This window comes from Anas platyrhynchos, chromosome 2 (assembly GCF_047663525.1).
Source record: "Anas platyrhynchos isolate ZD024472 breed Pekin duck chromosome 2, IASCAAS_PekinDuck_T2T, whole genome shotgun sequence".
NCBI lineage: Eukaryota > Metazoa > Chordata > Aves > Anseriformes > Anatidae > Anas > Anas platyrhynchos.
Genome location: NC_092588.1, coordinates 155,928,108 through 155,951,257, shown reverse-complemented (window position 1 = coordinate 155,951,257; position 23,150 = coordinate 155,928,108). Strand labels below are relative to the sequence as shown.

At 34.8% G+C, this 23,150-nt stretch overlaps 1 protein-coding gene across 17 annotated transcripts in view; it reads right to left on the bottom strand.

Moving 5' to 3' along the window:
- Positions 1–503: 503 nt before the first annotated feature.
- The window catches only part of ADCYAP1R1 (ADCYAP receptor type I), a 142,968-nt gene continuing 120,321 nt past the window's right edge, over positions 504–23,150 (bottom strand). For 7 of the 17 annotated variants that reach the window (XM_027450328.3, XM_038174724.2, XM_027450327.3 and 4 more), the window contains 5 exons: positions 16,955–17,008; positions 14,077–14,160; positions 8,869–8,998; positions 8,634–8,675; positions 504–6,999 (listed from right to left, as the gene is read on the bottom strand). In XM_027450328.3, the coding sequence (XP_027306129.1) occupies positions 6,790–6,999; positions 8,634–8,675; positions 8,869–8,998; positions 14,077–14,160; positions 16,955–17,008 (520 nt within the window). In that variant the 3' untranslated portion in view covers positions 504–6,789. The remainder of the gene's footprint in view (positions 7,000–8,633; positions 8,676–8,868; positions 8,999–14,076; positions 14,161–16,954; positions 17,009–23,150) is intronic. The other 10 variants (XM_027450333.3, XM_021274930.4, XM_027450337.3 and 7 more) reach the window with 8 other exon arrangements.

Here is a 23,150-nt window from a genome sequence, read left to right as displayed (position 1 = left end):
TTTGACTGGAAAAGAAATGGAATATCAAAGCATGTCAGATATGATAGAGACCAGTGGTTTTCCAACTTTGCCAACTGGCAATGCCTTTTTTTTTGAGAAAAACAAACTTTATTTTCCACTTTAGACCCCTTAAAGATAATCCACAGGCCCAAAAGGACCTGTAGATTGAAGTTTAGAACAGGGGTTATTAGTTACAAGAGAGAGTGTGTTAGTTTTTGTTTGTTTGTTTGTTTGTTTTTTCAATATCAAACTATATTCACTTTTGATACTTATGTGGTGGACTAAACACCTTCTTATCATTACTCTGCTGATTGAAGGTGAAGGAAAAATGTGCACGGCCCACTAACAGCAAAGACTTCATGCCTCATTAATCCAGGACTGACTTTGCCAAGTGTAATTCAGGGACTCCTTTCCATGAGTAAGCTAATGTTTTTAGCCCCCCAAACTCCATCCTGACTGTTCATATAGAAATATGCTACCCTGCAACTTCACAGACAAAAAGCTCTCTTTGTTGTCATTTTATATCAGAATGGACTTATACAAAATGGTAATACATTTATTGTGTCATCTATAGCAGTCTACATGTTAAAAACAATTTCTCAAAACACAAAAATTGTTACAAAGCAGCAATTGATGTATGTTTTTCCACCTTATAACAAAGCTGAATAACTTCAGATACCATTATTAGTTAAACCAGTTTTGACCAAAAAAAAGACTGGTATTAAAACCAGCAGGCCAGTAGGTTTGTACCTTGACACAGTCAAAAGCCAAAATACAGCTTTCCATATGATAACTTGGTATATCTCTTCTCAGAGCTACAGTATGTTGCATCACCGCTAAACGGACAAAAAGAATGGAATGAGAACAAACACATTAAATATCTGTTTTTACAGATTACACTGCTACATGAAGGCCTCTTCAGACTTTTCTGCAAGGACACACTCCATTGGAAAAGGCATATCCAGATGTTTGTCATTTCAGACACTAAAGAGTGTCATTTCACATGACATCATATCACAGAGTAATTCTTTATGTGGATGAATTCCCCAGAAGACCAATAGGAAATTGTGATATTAATCATAAGAAAGTGAAATGACCATGAAGTTTAAAACATTTTTTAAGCTCTGCTGGTGTGTTTCCATACACAAAATACAATGTGTATTTAGCTGAACTTCACTCTTCAGTACAGATGCGCATGGAGCTTAACATCAGAGCATCATTAACTATTCCTTCATGCTCCATATCTTCCCAACTTTACTCTTAAATGCAATTCTGAACAGGTTGCATGTTTCTGACTCCTAAAAGCAGAGGATAAAATGCTAACTTTTTTTCATTGCGTGTGTACTATGTACCATGGTTTGTTTCTAGACACAGAAGTGCTTATCACATGTACACAATCTGGTGGAGAGAACAAGACCTCCTGAAAACTGCACTCAGTGAGAGCCTTTATCAGGCATGCATCTCCCCCAAATCTGCTTGGTAACATCCAACAGAAGCCAACCTCAAGATTTTCAAGACCATTATTCCTCACCATACAGGAAACAGAATAATAGTGACTAAGCACAGACCCTAGGGGAAAGTCAACTACATATAGACTTTCATAGTACAGATATCAGTCTCTGATCTGGTCAGTTAGACTTCCTGGTGGAAAGAAACAGATATGTGCAAAGTATGAATCATGTCACCCTTGAGTAGACATCATATATATGTTTAATGCTCTTACTCTAAAATCTTTCATTTCTCTCTGGTAGCTACAACCAGAACAACTATATCAGAGGAAGACTTCACTGTCAGTGGTGATGTGGATGTCGTAAGCTACCTTAGTGACATAAGATCTTTCCCAGGGCTTTCCTATGATCCACAATCCTTAATGCTGAAAATGCCTGATGTTGAAAGGGACACAGACGTATAATATAGCCTAACTGAGATTTCAGCACCTTTGGAGGCTGTCTAAACAGTTTTGCAGTTATAGCTATGGATATATACATATTATTTTTTTCTTTCACAGAATCTCTTATATGCCCTAATTAAAACCCACAGATCTAGGTTTTAGGACTTACTGTGGAAATCAGGCAAAATCAGATATTTGGTTGTATCTTTGCATTATGTACACCTCTAAAGTTGTTCCACCTCAGGAATCCAACAGACATCACTCTCACATAGACATAGTCTAGCTACCCAAAAGTAGATAAGCTTAGTTTATCTCAGTGAGTGAGTTTATTTCAGGTTCCTGGAAATCCACACAGACATCACAGATAGGAGCTATAAGAGACACCAATCTTGTTTGACAGCTGGAGGTCAAGCAGGATCCTGCTCTAATTGTCTTTACTACTTTATCTTGCTTCCCCTAGAACTCCCAGGCTATAACAGATCTCCTAGGGTCACATTTATTTTTCTGCAGCACCAGGTAGAAGATGATTTTAAATATCCAACATTTCTCTGGAAGCTTTGTTCATAAGAGCAAATCACTGGATAAAAAGAACAAAACAAAACAAAAAACCAAAAAACTTTCAGTTTAACTGTTCTCTCTCCCTTCTCCCATCATCCAATTTTAACACCTGGTTTTCAAATATAAGTACTTAAATGAAGCAGAACAACCTGGGCATTTCTTCTACAAAATAAAAATACACACAACTAAACACAATACAGGTGAAGGTAAAAACATTTGAGGTCACCAGTCAACAATGAAACAAGCCTTGTACTTCTGAAATATATATCTTATTTTTCATTTGGGGATGTTAATAGTTCTGTCATACCAATAGTCCACATCAAAAGTCAATAATAAAACAGTGGTTAGGTACAGTAAATACTCACAAAAGATGCAGTACGATAGGTTTTTGAACTCTTAAAAAAAAAAAAATTAGACTAGAAATACATTATGGACATGGTAGAAAAGATGGCTCAAGGAGTACTGCACTGCACACTTTTGTTTTCCTTTTAATTACATAGTTTTAATAACATAGTCTTTCTAGCTCCAAACTATATTTCACAGTGAAAAATCAAACAAAGCACTATTACACTGAATTGATATTTACACACACCCAGAAGCAAACCAGCTTTTGGTTTCTTCCATCCTGAAACAAATAGAAATGGCAGCCACTGTGAGTGGTGGCCATGCATGTCCAGTATCTTCAGCTTACATTCAATATAAAGATTTCTGAGACAGAAATTTGTGCGATGGCATCAGAATCTGTTTTAGTTTACTATATACACCTGAAATCTGATCTTTCCAGAAACACTGAGAAAGTCAGAATGACTAAGAAAAAGCAAACAAACAAACCAAAAAAAAAAAAAACACACACAAAAAAACACAATAACTTTGCAAGTGTGTCAGCACTTACAATAAAAAAATATAATAGAAGGGATTGCTTATATAAAATAACATATATTAGATATGTGGAGATATATCGTTTCTTCTGGTAAATTCAGTGCTGGTGAAAGGTACTGTAGACTTCAATTCGTCCATTGAACAGTAAACACATGGACTGAAAAAGTAGGAATTTCCCCTCCAATGCCCTTCAACTTGCCTTGCTCCAGAGCATTGGCTCTGGAGTGTAAGGGACAAGTCCATGTTTTCATGACTATTCAGTCCTTATCCTCTCTTGCTGAGAATGCCTAAAAAATAGTATTAACAATACTGTTCTGAGGCACAAATCCAGAACCAAAATGAAGTGGCTTTGTTCTAACAATTACAATGGTTATCTGTATTGATTCTAACATAGCTGAGGACCTGATCTCTAGGGGGCATGATTGGAGGATAGTTTTGATGTTGTGGACACTTGCCCACGAGGCACTGCAGAAAGATCCACCAACTCAAATTGCAAAGCACTGTAAGACAGCTAGGAAAACAACAGAATCTGAAAGTAATCTTAGAAAAAGCTTTGACCAAAAAAAAAAAAAAAGATCCAAACACCTTCTTGCTCTGGACTGAAACATGGCATAAAATTTCCAACCAGAGGCAGTTAATCAACACTTTTTTTTTTTTTTTTTTCCCAAAGGTTCCAATTTATTAATGCTTGAAAATTGACTACCAGCTATTCATGCAAAATAAACTTTTAGATTGTTTTAATAATACGCTTACAGTATTGCCAATATAATACCTTGTGAAATCCCATACTACAGAAAATACAAAACTAAATGATATCTGTTCATCTAATATCAGATAATTTCATTTAAAAAAAAAAAGTATAAGTATTCATTTACATATTAGATCTGACTTTCCTCATCTCCCTCTCTTTCTGGTTTGCAAATACTATGGTTCCTTGGAAAACTTTATAAAATAGCTTTTAGCATCATCTAATGAGATAGGAAATTCTAATCTATCAGTTAAAAATATTTCAGTGATTTTTGCACAGAGTCTGGAAGAGGAGGATAAATTCTGCTCTCAGAACAGTAAACCAATGCTGAAGACTTGCAAACAATGTCAGGATCATGTAACTCCCATTTAAGGTACTGTAGTATAATTTAACTGATATAAATCTTTTTTCTGGTCCTCTGTACAAGGGTAGATTTAACCTGACTGGGGCATAAGTGTCTCATATTAGAACGATCTTGTATGATATGAAGTCAGTCTTAACATTTCTCTCTGTTTAGAGTGATTTTTACATTCATTTACACTGCTACAACTGAGAGCAGAGTATGTCCCATAAAGCACTATGTAAGAGTTAAGTATTACAATTAATACTTCTTTCACAACTGACTCTTTTTTCCTTTTAAAAATAAGGAAGCTAGTGTTATTTTAAAAAATTTATACTTAAAATGACATTTTTTCCCCTAAACTAACAAAAACCAGTGAAATTAAAAGCTCAGCTGACACTAAAATTCTGAATTGTTCTTTTTTTATTTTTTATTTTTTATTTTTTTATTTTTTACTTATGATCAAGTAAACTAACACCAAAGAACAAGCCTGAATTTTAAATTTCCTGGTTACTATTAGTTTCAGTTTGTAGCTTCACCTTTAGAATGTCATTTTCATTTTTTATTTTTATTTTTATTTTTTTTTAATATATGCACACACATACACACACACATATATATATATTTAGATATATATATGTATATCAGTTCCTAAATTCAAAATGAAGTGAAAGCTAGTATGGTCATCAGAGCCTTTATGTATAAAGACTTAAGAATTGACATCATTGACATTTGACTGAAGTAGATGTGTACCAGTCGTGGCTTTAACTACAAGGCAAAGTTGGAAAGAATGTTTTAGTTTCTTTCAAAAACAAAACAAAACAAAATAAAAACCACAACACCAAAACCAAACCAAACCAAACCCAACCATCCAAACAAAACCAGTAAGTACATCAGTATTTAAAGAAATGGATTATCCAAAGAGAGAGAAAAACACCAGGTGTGGGAAGTCATCCAAAGTCTTTATCTTTTCTTTCTATAGCATTTTATTGTTCAGTTTGGTTTCTCACCAAATGCAGTTGACTTTTACTTTCCGAGACGATCATGCCAGATCTCTCTTGTGCCTCTTGCTCTGGGAAGGAAGAGTCATAATACACAGAAGTCAACCAGGTTGCAAAGGCACCACAGCACTACCCCAAAACATGCTGTGTTTGGGCACAAGTGCAGAAGATTCAAGGTTATATGCAGGGAAACACCATCTTGGAACTCACTTTTGCTTTTAAGGTGGGAAGGAGGAGACAGTTATTTCTATTATTCAAAGAATCCAATCAATCAATCAATCAACTCCCAAACAATCAATGCCAAAAATACAGATATATCTTAATTACATGGCCCTTTTAGAAAATTCACAGCTTAGCTAGAACATAAAACATTCTCAGAAGTGTCCCTGGGTATGGCAAAAGACAGCTGATTTCATCTCTCTTGCCTGGAGTCCCCCCACTGCCTGATGATAGCTATGCATCTTCACATTGGCACAGAATTTTCTTTAAGTCCACTGGGTACATCTGATTAAATCCAACCATGAAGTTAATTTCCTGGAGTTCTTCCTGAACCTCCTAGTAAGAACAACCCATGTTAGCTCCATCCTAAGACTCAAAAAAGAAACACTGGAAATTCACATGCCAAAAGACAGGGACAGGATAAGATACATTTGACTAGTATTAAAAAAAAATAATAATTAAAAAAAAAATCCAAAACAAAACAAAATGAAAAACAAATTGAAAAATTACAGTGTTCATGTCCATTCACAGATTAGTATCGGTTTGGCAACCAAGGGTCACAACTGCACAGCAATTACTTGTTACTTTTGACTGACAACAGATTACTTGCAGATGCTCTGAAATGTAAATCATTGAGCAGGTGGGCTTGGCTTTTAAATATTTTCCATCAATGGCCTTGAGTACAGTTGTGTATTTACAGTGATTTTTAAAAAGATATATATATACACTTCCACTGCTTTTTCACCTCTACAACCATCAAGGACATTTTGGAGGAAAGGAAATGAAAAAGGGAAGGAAAAATGAAGGGAAGGGAAGGAAAAGGAAAGAAAAAGGAAAAGAGAAAGGAAAGGAAAGGAAGGGAAAGGAAAGGAAAGGAAAGGAAGGGAAAGGAAAGGAAAGGAAAGGAAAGGAAAGGAAAGGAAAGGAAAGGAAAGGAAAGGAAAGGAAAGGAAAGGAAAGGAAAGGAAAGGAAAGGAAAGGAAAGGAAAGGAAAGGAAAGGAAAGGAAAGGAAAGGAAAGGAAAGGAAAGGAAAGGAAAGGAAAGGAAAGGAAAGGAAAGGAAAGGAAACCTCTACCACCAGCAAAACTATGTTTATTTGTTTTCTTTTTAAAGGGGTGGTTTTTGGTTTGCTTGTTTATTGTTTTGTTTTCCTTAGCTGCTCATGTCGCTAGATTCTCCGCATTTATGCTGGACATCCGAATCTGAGAGCTGCTCTTGCTCAGAATGGAGAGTTGTGTCCCCCCGTTCACTCCGCTGCTCGCTAGAGAAGGATGACGATGTTTGAAATCCACAGCAAAATACCGGTTGACTTTCCAGCTCCTCCATTTTCTCTTTATTTCTGATTGCACCTTTAGGGAGAAACTTCAAAAGGTCATTTTTTATGTACTTAGCCGCTCGAGGACATGCTGACAAATTATCAAGCTTAGAAGAAAATAAAAAAGAAAAAAAAAATGACAGAACAATTTTAATGACAATAAAAACCCCTTACTTTATCTGAGGTGACTTCTGTGTGTATGAAGAATGCCAGGCATGCAGTGGGAACAACAGCCTGGACTCAGTGTCTCTGACTACAGATAATTTAGGATCAGCCCAGAGAAAACTTCTCTTTATGCTTTCAGCTCGCCTCTCAGTAGACATTTCTTGTGTCCGTGTACATCTAAGAACCCTTCCTTTCTTATGACCTTTTATTATGGGCAGAGTAAATCACCCATAGCAAAGCAATCCCTGGTCAGAAGTCTAATTAGAAAATGAACAATAATGAAGTTTTCCTTGTTATCACCTCTACAGTTGTCGTGCTTAAAAATACTATAGCATGAAATTGGCTAATATAAACTAGTGTAGCCCCACTGAATGAAACCAAGATAGAGTGTTTGGGGTATGATTCATTAAGTCATCTTCTTTATTATTTATTTATTTATTTGGATAGTCAGAAGTTAGAAGTTTAAGTGAATCACAGAATCACAGAATTGTCTAGGTTGGAAGAGACAACCTCAAGTCCAACCTCTGACCTAACACTAACTAGTCCTCCACTAAACCATATCACTAAGTTCAACATCTAAATGTCTTTTAAAGACCTCCAGGGATGGTGACTTCACCATTTCCCTGGGTAGCCCATTCCAATGCCTAACAACCTTTTTGGTAAAGAAGTTCTTCCTAATATTCAACCTAAAACTCCCCTGGTGCAACTTCAGCCCATTCCCCCTCTTCCTGTCACCAGGCACATAAGGCACACTATGGGAGAATAGACCAACTCCCACCTCATGGGGGTGAGTGAGGAACTAGTGAGGAACTAGTCTTTTCATAGTCAGGTTAACAGACATCTGTGGAAGATAATTCATTTAACCTGTGCTAAATACACACTGGTGAGTAAGACACAGAACCTTCTAAGTTTGTTTGCTTGCTTGTTTGTTTGTTTGTTTATTTTCCCCTCTAGATTACAAAGACAGTCCACAGTTACCCCAGTAAGTTGTTGAATATTTCAACACTTAAGCACACTTGAATGTCATTCTACAACTTAAATCTTTCCTAGGCCTTCAATATCAAGTAGAACTGTATTGTAGATGAGTGATCTTATTTTACTACTGAAAGCCGTAAAAAACTATATTAAAACTGCATTATCCTGTAATACAGGTAACTGCAGAGAATGAGTCAGATTAGCTAAGGTCTGAGTCTCTCCTTCAAGGTGCTTCTCTCTCTGTTGACTCCAGAAGGACTCCTGGGAAACAAGTCACTTAAAAAAGTAACTACCTCTGTTAGGGAACATTAATCTGAGCCATCATTTGTGGCAAGGCCAATGTTTTGTTTTGATAAAGACATCACACATCCTCCTTCTTTTGTTGAGATATTGTGAAATTCAGACTGAGGTATTAGGAAATATGTAGATGGAGAAATATGTGATAGGGAGAAATTAGGATAACAGTTATTCCTACAAAGAAATGGAATGGGAATGGAAATTGAGGGTGAGGGTGAGGGAGGGTAAATATTAAAGGTCTTACCTCCCCATTCAAGAAACAATAGAGAACAGCAACAACAAAACCCTAGGTAAACATGAGAGAAAAAAAAATCTTTCAGGAAATGCTGGAAAACGGAGTTTAATAAACAAACAAAACCCAAAATGTTTGTACACAAAGCATATACATAAATGAATAAACATATGGTCTGAAAACTGTGCGTGCATAGTCATGATAAGAGATTTCTTTTTAACAAAAGCAGAATTCACTGTATAATCACCTGGAAAGATCCCAGTCCCAATTCAAACACTAGTCTCTCCCGCTTACTGACATTTTCAGGAGAAAAAGCAAACACCGTGTAGTGAATTCCAAACAAGGGGATAAGCAGTAGCGTAGAGCGAGCCAGTCTCCTGTTGTAATAGAGTGAAAGAACTTTAATGCAGCCTTGTAATAAACAACTTGTGCTTTAATTAAAGAAGAAAACACAGAATCTATTTTGTTGCTTCCCTTTCAGGAAATACATACACTTCATAATTAAACAAACGAATATACAACATCCCCATTTGTTCCCTAACAGTGATTTTAAACACACTGTAGTTTGCTTCCGTTTCTTCATACTGGTACAATTATAACACTTTAGTAATACATTATACCCTGTATTGTTATTCCGATTTATATTATTATAAATATTTTTTTTTTTTCCTACACTGCCAAACAAGAGAAACGTGGGAAATCTTGGCATGGGATTCAAACTGCTACCATAAAACAATTATAAACCTCTCACATAATTGCTCAATTCCAGTGGAGGGTTTGTTCTGAGGAAAAAGTGTTACTGATTTTCTTAAATAAGTTGAGGAAATAGATAGAGGACAAGGAAATCTATAAAACCATAAAGACCTTTGGAAGAGCTCCATGCTGTTTTTAAATTCAAATTTTTGGCCTCCTTATATTTATGCAGGATATTGCAGACTAGTTTGAATTGGCTTATTACATGTTCTATAATATCCTTAAAATTATGTTGTTTTCTTACTGAAAATGAAGACTTATTTAATATCTCCAAGAACTCTTTGAACATATCCTGTTCAAATGGGACATCAGTGCATTGCTAATGTCCCTGTCATACTTTGTGCACTAGTGGTGATAAACACATCACAGACTTTGCCTTAAGATGATACTAAATGCATATGATTCACTAGTCAGATGCAGACTAAATCTCAAGTCTTCGTGAAAGACCCCACAAATCACAGAGCATAGTTCTTGCAAAATATCAAGTTAGACATTGGCCAAAAGTATTTTAACTAAAGAAGAAAACCTTGAAATGAGATAAAGAGAGTGCAAAGTCTTCATTTTTGGTGGCCTCTAAAATAAGTTATACAGGAGTGACTCAGTACAATGGATTAAGAAGTTTCAAGGTCTCTTCTAGTCCTTTTTCTCTATGAGTATGAAATTAGATTAATAAAAAGGAATGAAAATATTGTAGAAAAGATTATAGAATAATGCTCTCCATAAAATCTCCATAAAAAAAATAAAGTTTGTAATGAATTTAATAGTATCTTCAACTACCAATAGGATACAAAGAAATCAAATGCAGATTGTAAACAGGAGAAATAAGTATGATTCCTAAAGTTCTGCTATGCTTTTTATTCAGGTTTAATGTCAATAACAATCAAATGATAAATGCTATTTTGATTCAAATATTACTGTGAATTAGTATGGTTTATTTCACTGCAGTCATAGGGGATTACTTTTGGGAAAGATGCAGAATTTTCTCTATAGCCAGTTTTCTGGCATTAGTAATTTAATTAATCATTAAATTAGTTTATAAGATCTTGAAATATAATGTCATCATCAACTTATTTGAGATGTTGTCTTCAGTAGTGTCATAGGAGTCATGAAGAAAATATATGAAATGTAAGAAGCTGAAATTTCATCCTGAAATTTCATCCTGAAATTTCTATATGATTAAGATCAACAGAGAGGAAAATAAGATTTTAATAGGAAGAAAAACTTAAACTATTACTAATGGCTGTGCAGATGATGATGAACTGTGTTTTTCTGAAAATATTAGGAAGAAAGACAAAGCAGCAGCTGTGAGACTGATGTGTATATGTGCAATGGTGAAATGAAGATGTTAAAGATAAGAATATAGCGAAATTCTCAGGAGTGCAACATGGAGGATGCCATCCAAGACAAGGCCATCCTCTTTTCTTCCCACGTTTTTTCAGACAAAGGAACATGGGGGACAGATCCAAGTGTTTTGAGGTCAATAATCAGTTAATGAGTTTTAAACAGACTGTTTGGAAGAGGCATATTCTCCAAAGGTATAGAAAAAAACTTGATTATTTTCCAATGGATAAAGGAATATTTCAAGCTTACTTACAAAAAAAATTAAAAATAAAAAAGTGTAAAACAATAATAATAATAAAATAAAAACAAAGTATGTGTGCAAATATATATATATATATTTATTTATTTATTTATTTTTGAGGCCGGCATTCTATTTTCCATCTGTCATCTTCCTTAAAAACAGCTTAAGAATCAGATTCCAATAGTATGGAATGAACATTTCCATGGAATATCAACTTTCCATAAAGTTAGTCCAAAAAGACAAAGGTAATTGTGTCTCTTATTTTTCCTCATTCCTGAGTGTGTTTCCTTAACCAAGTGAAATTATAGAAAGACATCCTTATAATAAATGTAACAGAAAGTAGAAAGGTCATCTAACTTTGACCTGTCTCTGGAGCAACCATGTCTATTTTGCCATTGCACATCCACACTTATTCAGGTGACTCCTGAAATGTCTGTGCATATTACATGGGACAAAACCAGGCTTGAAATGGAAATGAAAATACACATCATATTGCATTGTTGAATAGAATTCCAAGCAATTTCTACTAAATATTCCAGTGTGATCATATTCTGCATTTTAAAACATGATTCTATGAGACAAATTTATGCTATTATCTAAACAAATGCAGTAACTACTGCTCAAATGAAATAGAGAGAGAGAAAGAGAGAAAGAGAGATGTTACAGGCAACAAGCACCAATGAGGTCTAAATGGTCTAAATAGGTTCTTCCAGCTTCTTTGAATGTGACAACAAAGATATATCTCTAGATTCACAATCTGCAGATATAACTGTAAGAAAATCTGCTCTGGATACGTGAGGATGCTATTTTCAGTAACTGAAGGCAGGCATTAAAAAACATGGGTCTTCTACACCAGGTGACATGAAGCTCAAGAAGTGACTGAGGAAATTTGTGGTTGTTACTTTTTTTTCTGTCTTTGAGATAGAGGTGAAAGCTGTAGCTTAGAGCTTTCACTCCCATTAGTTCCAGATATTCCCACTGAAATAGTGTCTTGAACGTTTTCTCCTGGGACTATAGCTGCTCCTATTGGACTAACTGCAGAGTAGTGTAGCTCGAAAAAAAAAAAAAAAAAAAAAAAGTGTATTTACATAAGATTTGACAGATGTTATAGCACTGTGCTATTAAGGTAAAAATAAAATACACAATAACTTGTACTCTGGCAAACACTTTGTTGCCTTGTGCTTAGAGACTTTTATCATTCAACTTTTTGGAGACTATCACAGACTTTCAAATGATGCAAAAGACCTTCAAAACCACAGGCTTTGAGGAAAGTTGTTGTTATGTTTTCCCTTTATTGTCAATAAAGAGTAACAGGCACTTATGTATGAAGATGAATTGCCTCTTCCTAAGTCCTTTAAATATCATCTCCATGTTTCTCTATTGACTGTAAAGGAGGTTTAGACTAGGTTTGTGACATAAATTGTGATAAAAGACTTGTAAAGTTTAGATCAGAGGAATTCCATCTCTTTGGTCCTAACTCAGTGATGAATATGTGCAAAAAGTTTTAATGACAATATTTCAAATAGAAAGATAAACAGCAAACCATGAAGATAAAGGATGTTACCATCATTAATATGCTTAGTAGATCTCCTGTTTAATAAACCAGAGAATCTATATTATTTAAAGAATGCTAACATGTTAACCTGACTTTTGTGAATGTCTGTATTCTCCCTGACAGGTACATATCTTATCCAGAAGCTTAAATAGGTCTGTAGGACTTTGGAAGACTTGAGGCAAGACCTAGACACAATAACTGATGATGTCTTTATTTTCCCATGTATAAAACATGTCTTCAGACTAACGGCTTGAAAAACAGTGGAGGCTTACTGAGATTTCCATTTCTGGCAAAAAAAGTACAGTTTAAAATTTTTTTTTTGGGGGGGGAAGTGTATAATTTTTCTGGCCTCGTGTTTAGGCTGAACTCTCCCTGCCTTTGACTAAGTAGAGAATTCCACCTTTGGCAGCTATCAGTCCTCTGTCTTTGTGAAGTACTGCACTTAACATGAAGTTTGTTTCCCTGCGAAGGCTCAACAAAAAATCTATATTTTTGTTAAGGTTAAGAGGAGAACCTTGTATTTATAGTATCTCCTCCTAAATGTACACCCCAGTTTTGCCACTACTTTTTTTAGACTTCAGACTTCTTTCCATGCAGAAAATGGACCTGCTGCCTGCCTCTCTGCTAGTCTCTATTCTTTCCACCTGTTTTTGCATGACATATGTCTGTTGACTGAATCTTTTGAGCATTGTCAGAGCTCTATTTTTTAAATACCTTGAGGAGATGTAGAATCACAATCAGGGGAAGTTTATATTCACGCTTAAAATGGGTTTTGTTAGTAAGAAGACATATCAAATTACAGAACTGTAAGTTACTAAACAATTTGTTTTCCTTAATGATTTCAGCAAATACTATTCTTCAGCAAAATGTTGTACTTGTGGATCAGTGGAGCCAGAGATCCCTGGGAGTGTTGATTTGCACTCATAAGCCTGATATAAAATTAAGGGGAATGTTCACCAGAAAGTATAGAGTATAAGATTTCTGAAAGGTACACATCTCATCTAAACGTATCCTGTGGGCTTCTTGCACAAGTAACAGAGAGTGAGATGCACTGTGAGAACATTATTAGTTCTTGTCTCTAAACAAAAAGACACATTTTTCCTCATCCCTTCATGTATACTTTTCCTCATCCCTTCATGTATACTGAAAACCTCACTCAGTTCATCAGACTTGTACACCAACTGAATGTCTGATTCACTCAAGCCTGCCCTACTCTACCCCTATTGTTATAGCAAACTTTCAGGTGAAACATTTCCTCTCAGAATGACCAGAGAACACCACTTTGCTGTATAATAAAGACTATCTATTAACAGTTTCTATAGAGACACTATCCAAAACCATAAATAGCATCAGTGATAATTACAAATTAAAAAAAAAAAAAAAAAGCTCTTAAATCTTTGATCAAGGTGCATCAGCAAAAGCACAGAACAACAAAAAATTCTACATGCAACAAGAACTAAATGAATGCTTGCTCTTCAGTTACTACCCATCTGCTTATATTAAATCATTTACTTGCAACATGCTTCATACAAACACAGTAATGTTACAGGATTGCGTACACTTACAGGGTAATGGTTGATAGTTCTGACATCTTGCAAGAGTGCTGGTTAGCCCTCTTAGGCTTACAGTAGCATTTCTGAACGCAGCTGCTAAATATGACAAGATTAGCATTTTTTTCAGCATATTGTGAACAGGCCAAGGTAGGTCACTTTCAACACATTTCATGAGACACATCACAAAGATGGAAAGCGAACATGACAGAATGAAGTTACAACACAAACCAGCTGCTTGACCGAAGCAAAAATAAAGAAATTAAATAAAAATAAAATGCATTGGGTGTCACTGGCAACTGGGATGTGTCGATTCACAGACAAACCAAAGATCAAACAACCTGGAGGAAGGCGGGCAGTTTTATGCATCCAAAATACACATGACTTTTACAGTCTGGTAGTGTACAGAGGGTAACAGAACAATATAATAAATGAAAGCTGACTGCACGCTTGTGGAGAACAATCAAATAGTAACATAAACTTGTAGGATGGAAATTAATCTATGGTGAAGTTGGAGCAGATGTTCTTCATTTTCATGTGTAAATACCCAAGGTAGTGTGAATCCCTTCTTTCTAGTGAAGATTACTACTAAGGACACCGAAGCACTTCTTTGCCCAGATACATATTATTTTTTGTCCAGCACACTAAGACAGGTGGGATTGTATAAGCAGCAGGCTCATTATGATAGACCAGAACTGTGATCCCTACATGTTGTACTCTAAAAGGAACTATAGAGAATGGGAAGTGTATATTTAAATTTAACCACACGGAGGCTAATTTGAATCAGTTGTTAAAAACATTAATCTTGAAACAACACGGGAAAGCATGTTGAAGGATCTGAGGGATAGATATGTTGTATCTGCTATGTCAGACTTAAAAAATTAAACCATGAGAATTAACAATAGGAATCTGTTGTTGAGGTATATGTGGGAGTTTCTGTTTGATATTTTGTTTTGTTTTCAACACATGGTTATTTTGGTGGAATTCACCTCAGTGAAGCTTGGATATTTACAGTAATAATTGGATATTTACAGTCTAACTAAACCGGACGTGAATTGGTCCATTGGGAATCATCAGAGGGATGGTCATGTGAGAAGTACATACTTGTTGGTCAAGGTATATCTATTTTAGATGTCTACTTTAGGATGGGTTGAATAGAAAACTCCAATAGCTATCCCGACTAAATCTTTGTTGACTCTAAAGGATACTCTGGTTTTATTTTTATTACTTTTTTTTTTTTTTTTAATCAATTGCCTAGAAAGTGAATCAAAAGTTGCTTCTGTTTCTCTGCTAATATGCATGGTCTATGATTTCTGTTCATCTAGTTATAGATGGAAGAAGCACTTCATAACTTTAACAGTATAATAAAGTAAGTTGAAAACAGGTTAAATTTCTCCCTACTGGTAACACTTTTAAGCCAATCCCATTTAATGGGACTCTTTTTTTTTTTTTTTTTTTTCCCTGTAGCATAATCAAAAACCTACATTTCTATTAGAGACTATAGAGACTATAGCTTAAGAGCTGGAAAAATTACAGTGTAGTGGAATGCAAACATCCAGTAGATAGAAAAAAACAATCATGTTTCAACTTGCAAAAAGAAAAGAAAGGAAAACAAAACAAAACTCTTTTCTTGTATGAAGCTGAAGGAAATACGAAAATGACTGTTCCTTTTACAGAATCATTTATTGAATAAAATTTTGCACTACCTCTGTCTTTTACAGAAGTGAGTTGTGCTTTACTCAATATTTAAAACTGATTAAAAACATGGATGAAAGTTTTAAAGAAGTTCAGAGAAAGTTCCTTTTTACAATGGCTGAGACTTTCAAAAGTGACTGGATTTTGAGTGTCTCATTCTTGGATAACCTGAGTTGAAACAGCAGAAAATTATCAGAACAACTTTTACCACAAGAGGGCTGCCCAGCTTGTGCTGAAAAATGGTGTTTATGAAGGTATTTTAAGGTACATAATCTGAAAATGAACTAAAAATCAAATAATGTAAAAATCAATAATTGCTTTTAAAAATCTTAGTTATGGGGTGTAGTCACTGATTATAACTTTCCTTTACTGATTATATCCTGTTTTATTTGGCAAGGATTGACTTTCATTATAGTGAGTAGAACTAATATGACAGCATTTGTTTTTCTGATATAATTATTGAAAAGGTAAGACTTGATTCTAAAAAAAAAACTATCTAAGAAATAACTGCTATTCTACTGCCAATGAGGGTAAGATCATACCTTAAAATGGAAAACTTCTTTAGCATTTCTTAAGAAAATGCTGATATTTTAGCATGCTTTTAACATTTTTCTATCATCATATCTAATTTACCTAATCATCTCCCTGATGTTAGATATTTTAAAGTCACTTAAAATCTTCAGAATATAGAACTGACAAGAGTTTTCTTTCCTTTTCAGTTTGCTATTATTAATTTATTTATTAATTTATTTTTAAGCAAAGTTGAAACATCAATAGAAAGAAATGGAGAAAGAGAAAAGACAGAAGAGGCAGGAATCACAAAGAAATGAAAAGGAGGAAAAATAACTAAATAAGAGAATAATAATATAAATGAGATTATGGATATCAAAACATTACATGAATTAGGGCAGAAGCCTCAGATTTCTGTAGGCACAAACAAAATGGAACTGGTCACGTTTAACTATATGCATCTAAGAATTTAAACTGAACTACCATCTTTAACTTACTCAATCATGGAAAGAAACGGGCACTTCCAGAGGTTGGTCTAACCTATGCAACAGTGCCATCTAGGACATACGGGATGCATTGTCTTATGGAGAGGTGCCCTGGTCTCTCGATTTGACCATAGACAACAACTAGACTGCTTAGATTAAATACGAGACTTTAGACAGCTAAAGGCAAACAAGCTGAGTCTCACCGCATGTGTCCTGTGCATGGACTGCAGCTGCATCTGGAAGGAAGAGGGAGGGTGCTAGGGTGGAAGGGGAAAGAAAAAGTTAAACATTCCCAGGATGAAATGAGTGATGTATGATGTGGCTGAAGACCATCTTGTCAGACTGAACACCTTACGTCTAGCAAATTAATGCAAATGAGAGAGTTCACAAATTTGAGGCAAAAGTAGTTGCAATTCAGTCCTAAAGACTTTGTAGGTTTTTCAGAGATGCTTAGAAGAAGTAAAATGAGTATGTTTTTTTTTTTTTTTTCAGGGGAGTGACATTATGCATTTTTACCAAGTCCTTGTACATACATAATGAAAAATCAGGGCTCTGGGTTTTGGTCATTAATAGTACACAGGGAAAGGAAAAGTTTGTGGGTTGTCTCTGAATATGCTGAAGGTAGAGCCTCTGGGAAAACATAATGAAGGTAGAATTTGATTAACAGAATTTAATACTGTGCCTCATTAAGAACCTTTGTGCACCCTGCTCAAATAATTTTACGTAACCTTACTCCAAATAGGATTGGCAACCTGGTCACTGAAAAAGAAAAATAAAACAAAATATGTAGCAGTAGGGAAGAAATGTAGAAACAAACTAGTGAAATAACTGCTGAAAATACAGTAAAAAGTTAACCAAAGTGAAAGTTGAAAGATTGTATGGGAGAGAGAGTGGAAAAACTGAAAAATGCAGCTGTACCATCTAATATTTATATCCGATATTGCTATAGGCTGTGGGAAATCCTTTCCTTGCTACTCAGTAGCTAAGGATTTCTTGCACCTTGACTTGTTTACTGGTAAAAACACAAGCTAGCTTTACAGAAATCCTGTATTTACAGATCAAAAAGCAAGGATTGTACAATCCTACCCCACTGCAATGAATGTGGGCACTAATCCACTGCATGCAAGTAGACTCATTCACTTCTCTCATTCAGACAGAATAAAAAGCAAGGATGCTACTCAGCAAAGTGGTTATTTAGTTTCATCTCATGTAACTTTCGCAGTTTATAATATAGATATCTGCCTCTAACCCTGTCATCCCATACTCTGCAGTCAGTGGTGAGAAACAGACTATTATATGAGATCTGTCTGCCCTCTTTTAACATCTTGTTTATAATGAAATAAGAGGTAACCAAGGATGTTATTCAATGAAATGGGTAGATCTCTACTGACTACAAGAGACCAATATGATTAACCTATTAAATCAGTTGGATCCCATACTGTCTTTCTAAATGTACAACCATTGTTGTGCTCTCAGTAAAAAGCTATTGCTGTTTCTCTATTCTGCAATTGAAAACAAGTCCAAAAGTCCTAGTCTAGTCATGTTTTAGTCTAGTTATCTATAGTTCTACTTTATACTCCTGAAACCACCAAACTAAAAAACTTTCTTCTGATATCTCTAAGGGGTCTGAGGTATTCTAGGTTTGTCTTCTGACACATGGGAATAAATTGAAAACAAGTTTGGATAAATGAGGCAAAGTGTTACATCAAAGTCTTTGGTCAAACACTTTGGTTCAATTGACTTCATTGGGTGGTAGATTTTTATTTTTATTTATTCCATCTGTTTAACATGTAGGAGGTTATTTTTTTAATTTTATTTTTTTATTAATATGCTCCTGAGTAGGAGCATATTGCACAGTTCAGGTTATTTTATTTTATTTTATTTTTTTTCCCCAGTGTTTTGTAGAAACACAGAAGATTTTCACTTTTTGTGTCAATGAATCTAAGAAAGGCAATGAACTTCAGACTTGTTTATGCAGGAATTCTCACAAGAGTGTCTTATGTATTTCAAAGCTTCCACTTAAAAAAAACACATGGAGAAAAATTTCTCCATGAGTGTACATTTTATTTTCACCAAAGACAGATCTAATCACTGAAACTGAAAGCTAGCATGGTAAGTAAAATAAATAAATAAATAAATAAAACTGTCATGGAAATTACATGTCTGTGAGAAAACCTCTACTTCTTCTACAGAGAATGAGACCAGATTACTGTTTGCAGACTATAGATGCAGTTAAAAATAGATGTTTAACAAAAACTAATTAGAATTGAAACTTCTTGGTGAATATATATATATAATTTATTTATTTATTTATTTATTTATTTATTTATTTATTTTATTTTTTATTTTCCAAAACTGAAGCTTGAAGATGAAACAGAGTGGATAAAGAGAGACAAAAGTCAACTCTAGCTTCTCCATTCTTGACTTTGCTAACATCAATAGGGTGGTCATGCAAGGATAGAGAAAATAATTGTTTATACTCAAAGGTCAAAAAGTAAAGAGGTAAAGTTTAAAGTTAGCTGTGTTCTAGAGAAGAAAACAAGTAGTATTTCCATCAAAAAATAGACTTGAATGAAATGTAACCTCAAAATTATATGTCCTCATCCTTCTTCTATATTAACTCTGAGATTCTACTTCCACATGATAGGTTATTATGATAGGTTATTCTCACTGACTCTAGAATATAACTTAATGTCATGCACAATGGAATAATTCTGATGGAGGTGCATTAACATAACTTCAGGGAAGGAGACAATAGTGTGTTTAGTGAGAAAAATGTACCACATCAAACAAGATTCTTAAATGGTTTTGAATTTAGGTTTACTGCTTGAAACAGTGACTATGTATGCCCAAATCCGGCCATTAAACATCTGAGAATATGATCAGTTTATGCCTCATAATCTTTAAAACATATAAACAAGTAAAATCTGCAGTGTGTTTATTGTCTCAGGCAGAAGAAGTGGACATTCAAGCATTATAGACAGGTCTTAGTCTGGTCAGCCAACAAAGCTCAACATTGGTGTAGCTACATTGGGTTTACATAATTTGGAGCTCTGAAGCTTCAGTTATGTTGCTGTGCTTCACCTGCCTTACATATTTCAGAATATCCCTGTGGGGAAGGATCAGATTTTCAACCCATCTCCTTAACCCTCCTTAGTGAAGAAAAGAGAATGATGTTTTTGTTGAAAAGGCTTTGGCTTTCAGGCATTTAATCATCTGAACAACACCAGTGATTTCAACTGGAGTAAGACAAATTACAGTTCAGAAACTCTCTCTGTAATGATACTGATGCACAGGAGCTGGAGTTCTAAAACTATGATGTAAGCCACGTGTACAACCTTAGACTGGCCGAATTGTGAGGTAAAATACATTTGCTTAAACCACCTTCATTAAGACTGAATTCAATATTAAGCCATTGCAACTTGGTGGCCTTTAAGTGAGTTTTCATATTTTCCAAGGTGAGAAAAATTTCTTCTGGGGAATTAACCAGTTACCACCACATGGCTACCATTATGCACAATATTAGTTAAAAAAAGCCTCATGAGCATTTCACCATTCCAGATTAAAAAATAAAAATAGAAAATCTTATGCTTTCAATGCCTTCTTCCTCGTCTCTTCCATACCTCAGGATCTAAGGACTATCTACTTGCTTGGAGAATCTCCTCTAAGGAAGGATGTCTAATTCTTCAGACATAAAACCAAAATCACTGAATGTGAAGCATGTTAGTTGCTGAAGTGAGACACGAGAAATCAATGGTAAGGAGAAGCAGAGACACTGAGGGAAAATTAAACTCCTTTTGTTCTTATATGGTAGAGGCAAAAATGTGAATGGCAGCAAAAAGTGAATGGAAAACCATGGATGCTGGTGTTCATCGAGCTTTGACATAAATTGAAAGCATGTTCAAGATCAGAGATGTCAGAATTATTCCCCATTCTCTGCAGTCTTTTAACAACTGCTGCATGACCAGTTGCTTCAACTTTTTTTTTACTTTTACACTAAGTAAATTCCAAGAAATAACGCTGCAAACTCACTTGGGACAAATAAAATTCCAAGTTTTTCCTTTTTAGTGTAATAATGCCTTAAAGCAACTAAAATAGCTATTAGCAGTGCAGGAGGGAGAGTGAAAACATCTAGAATGATCTGATTTGGATGCTCCCATTTCAGCTTCCAATTTGAGGTTTCTAAAAAAATGATCTGAATTTCCAAAATTATCAACATTATCTTCTCTACTAAACAAACTAAAGGATATAGTAGTGCTCTCAAATTTATGAGTAATTCATGAAGACACATTGCCTTTGGCACTGGACATTCTTCCACTGATCTCAGTGACCACTAACATTTATCAATGTAGATCAAAATTAGGTTATTCACTTCAGTGAGGTGCAGTGACTTTAGAAACACATTTATAGAAACACATTCTTCAGGAAGCCTACCTTATTTTTGCTAATTTGTGAACTTGAATGTGTAGCAAAAGTGGTATTACAGAGGGTTTAGTTACTATAATTGATTTCCTATTAAAGGAAGAAGTTTTATATTGTGCACATTGTTAAAGTATTTGTAGTTTTTAAAAAGCAGTGCTGGAACTACTTTGCATAGAGCATTTCAAACCACACTTGTGTAGTTAAAGACCTATGTTTACATATGTACTCATGGACCCTACACACATAAATAATACTGACTTGAGCCTTCAGTTGTTATGAGTGCTGTTTCCTAGTTTCATACCATCTATGACAGTCAAGCCACAAGATTTTAGGTAGAGGGTATGAAAGGTCTCAAAAAGAAGAAAAAAAAAAAAAAAAGAACCAACTGTACAAATGTTTGCTACTAATATATATATATATATTTTTCAATATGAATTCAGAATACATTCTTTTTTTTTTTTTTTTTTTTTTTCCACTTAAGTAATCTTGGCAACAGGGCTTAGTGGTAATTCAGCCTTTGATGGAACTGTTGAGAGAACATCAAGCTTTATACTACCGTTTCTTCTTAAAAATAAAGAAGAAACATTTCTATCAAGAGAACCACACTCTTGAATTTAACACAACATTGTCCTTACTCTCACTGATCGGAACATCTCTCGTTAATCTTTCTAAAGAAGTGGCCTCTCTTTTAATGCAAACACACTCTTTTCTAGTTCATGTCTTGCTCTTGTATCAGGTAACGTAAAAAAGTCTGTTTGCACATTTAGGACATTCTGTGGACAGAGAACTTCATTCTCTGAGACAGCCACAGAGTGTGATAGAATCATGTGGGAATTCTGAGACATTGTTAGAGAACTGTTAAGCAAGAAACTTAAACAGATTTCAAAATAGCTAATCCATGAACCACAGAAATCAGGGGTTTATCATTTCCTCTGTCTGTATAATCACTGAAACAATAAACTTACCCTTGAAAATACCTTACAGCAATGTGCACAAATAGTGTTTAAAGAGAGAGTCTTCATATTTTTCATTATTATTTCAAAATAAAATGGTCATCAACTTCCAGTATACAGGTATCACCTATGCAGGCCAAGACACAATGGACTTCCACTCTAACCACCTCCTAAGAACTTGAAATTGCAGAAGCAGAGCACTTTTAAACACTGTATTAATCACAGAGGTTCTTGCAACCACAATAAACAAGTTTTGTTATCAATGATTTCAAAATCAGAGCCTATTAAACCTCCAGAAAATGTTTGCAAATCATTGGAAGTGGATGGAATTCCTTTCAGAAATAGTAATTTGCTCTTATAGTAGCAGCAATTTCCTCAGGCAAGTGATCCATGGAATAACAAAACCTCTATCAAGGTGGTTACCTAAGTATCATACTTAGGCCTGATCCCATCATCACTGTAAGAATGGAAAAGATGCACAGTGAATGAAAGGACAGCCTTGTGGTTGGGAAGCCAGATTTGAAAACAGAAGACCAAGTTCAAGCTCCTCTACCTGGGCATCTGGGGGGATTTTAAGTAGTCCTCAGACTTTTGCATCAGACTCAGCTGTTAAACAGAAATAACACCTCACAGAAGCATTATAAACACACTATATATGCTTTGCTGATTGGCTTTATACTTCTTGAGAACAGAGAAAATCTGTAGATAAATAATCAAAGCAGAATAGGATTTTCAATTATTTTATCTGAAAATAAATTAATCCCTGTGCAATTATATTCTTATTAATTATGGTACATAGCCTATATGATCTTATATTCCTAAGGAGTGTATTCATTTTTTTGTATTCATTTTTTTTCCACATCCCTACCTGAAAAGATTTTGCAGAAATTAACACTCCTATCCACCCCCACCCCCCCAACAATTAATAAATGAAACCAAAGGCAACCCCCAAAAACAAAACAAAAAAACAACCCCCCAAATAATTATTTTTCTTAGGAAATGTCAATGAAAAGTATAGTAGTTG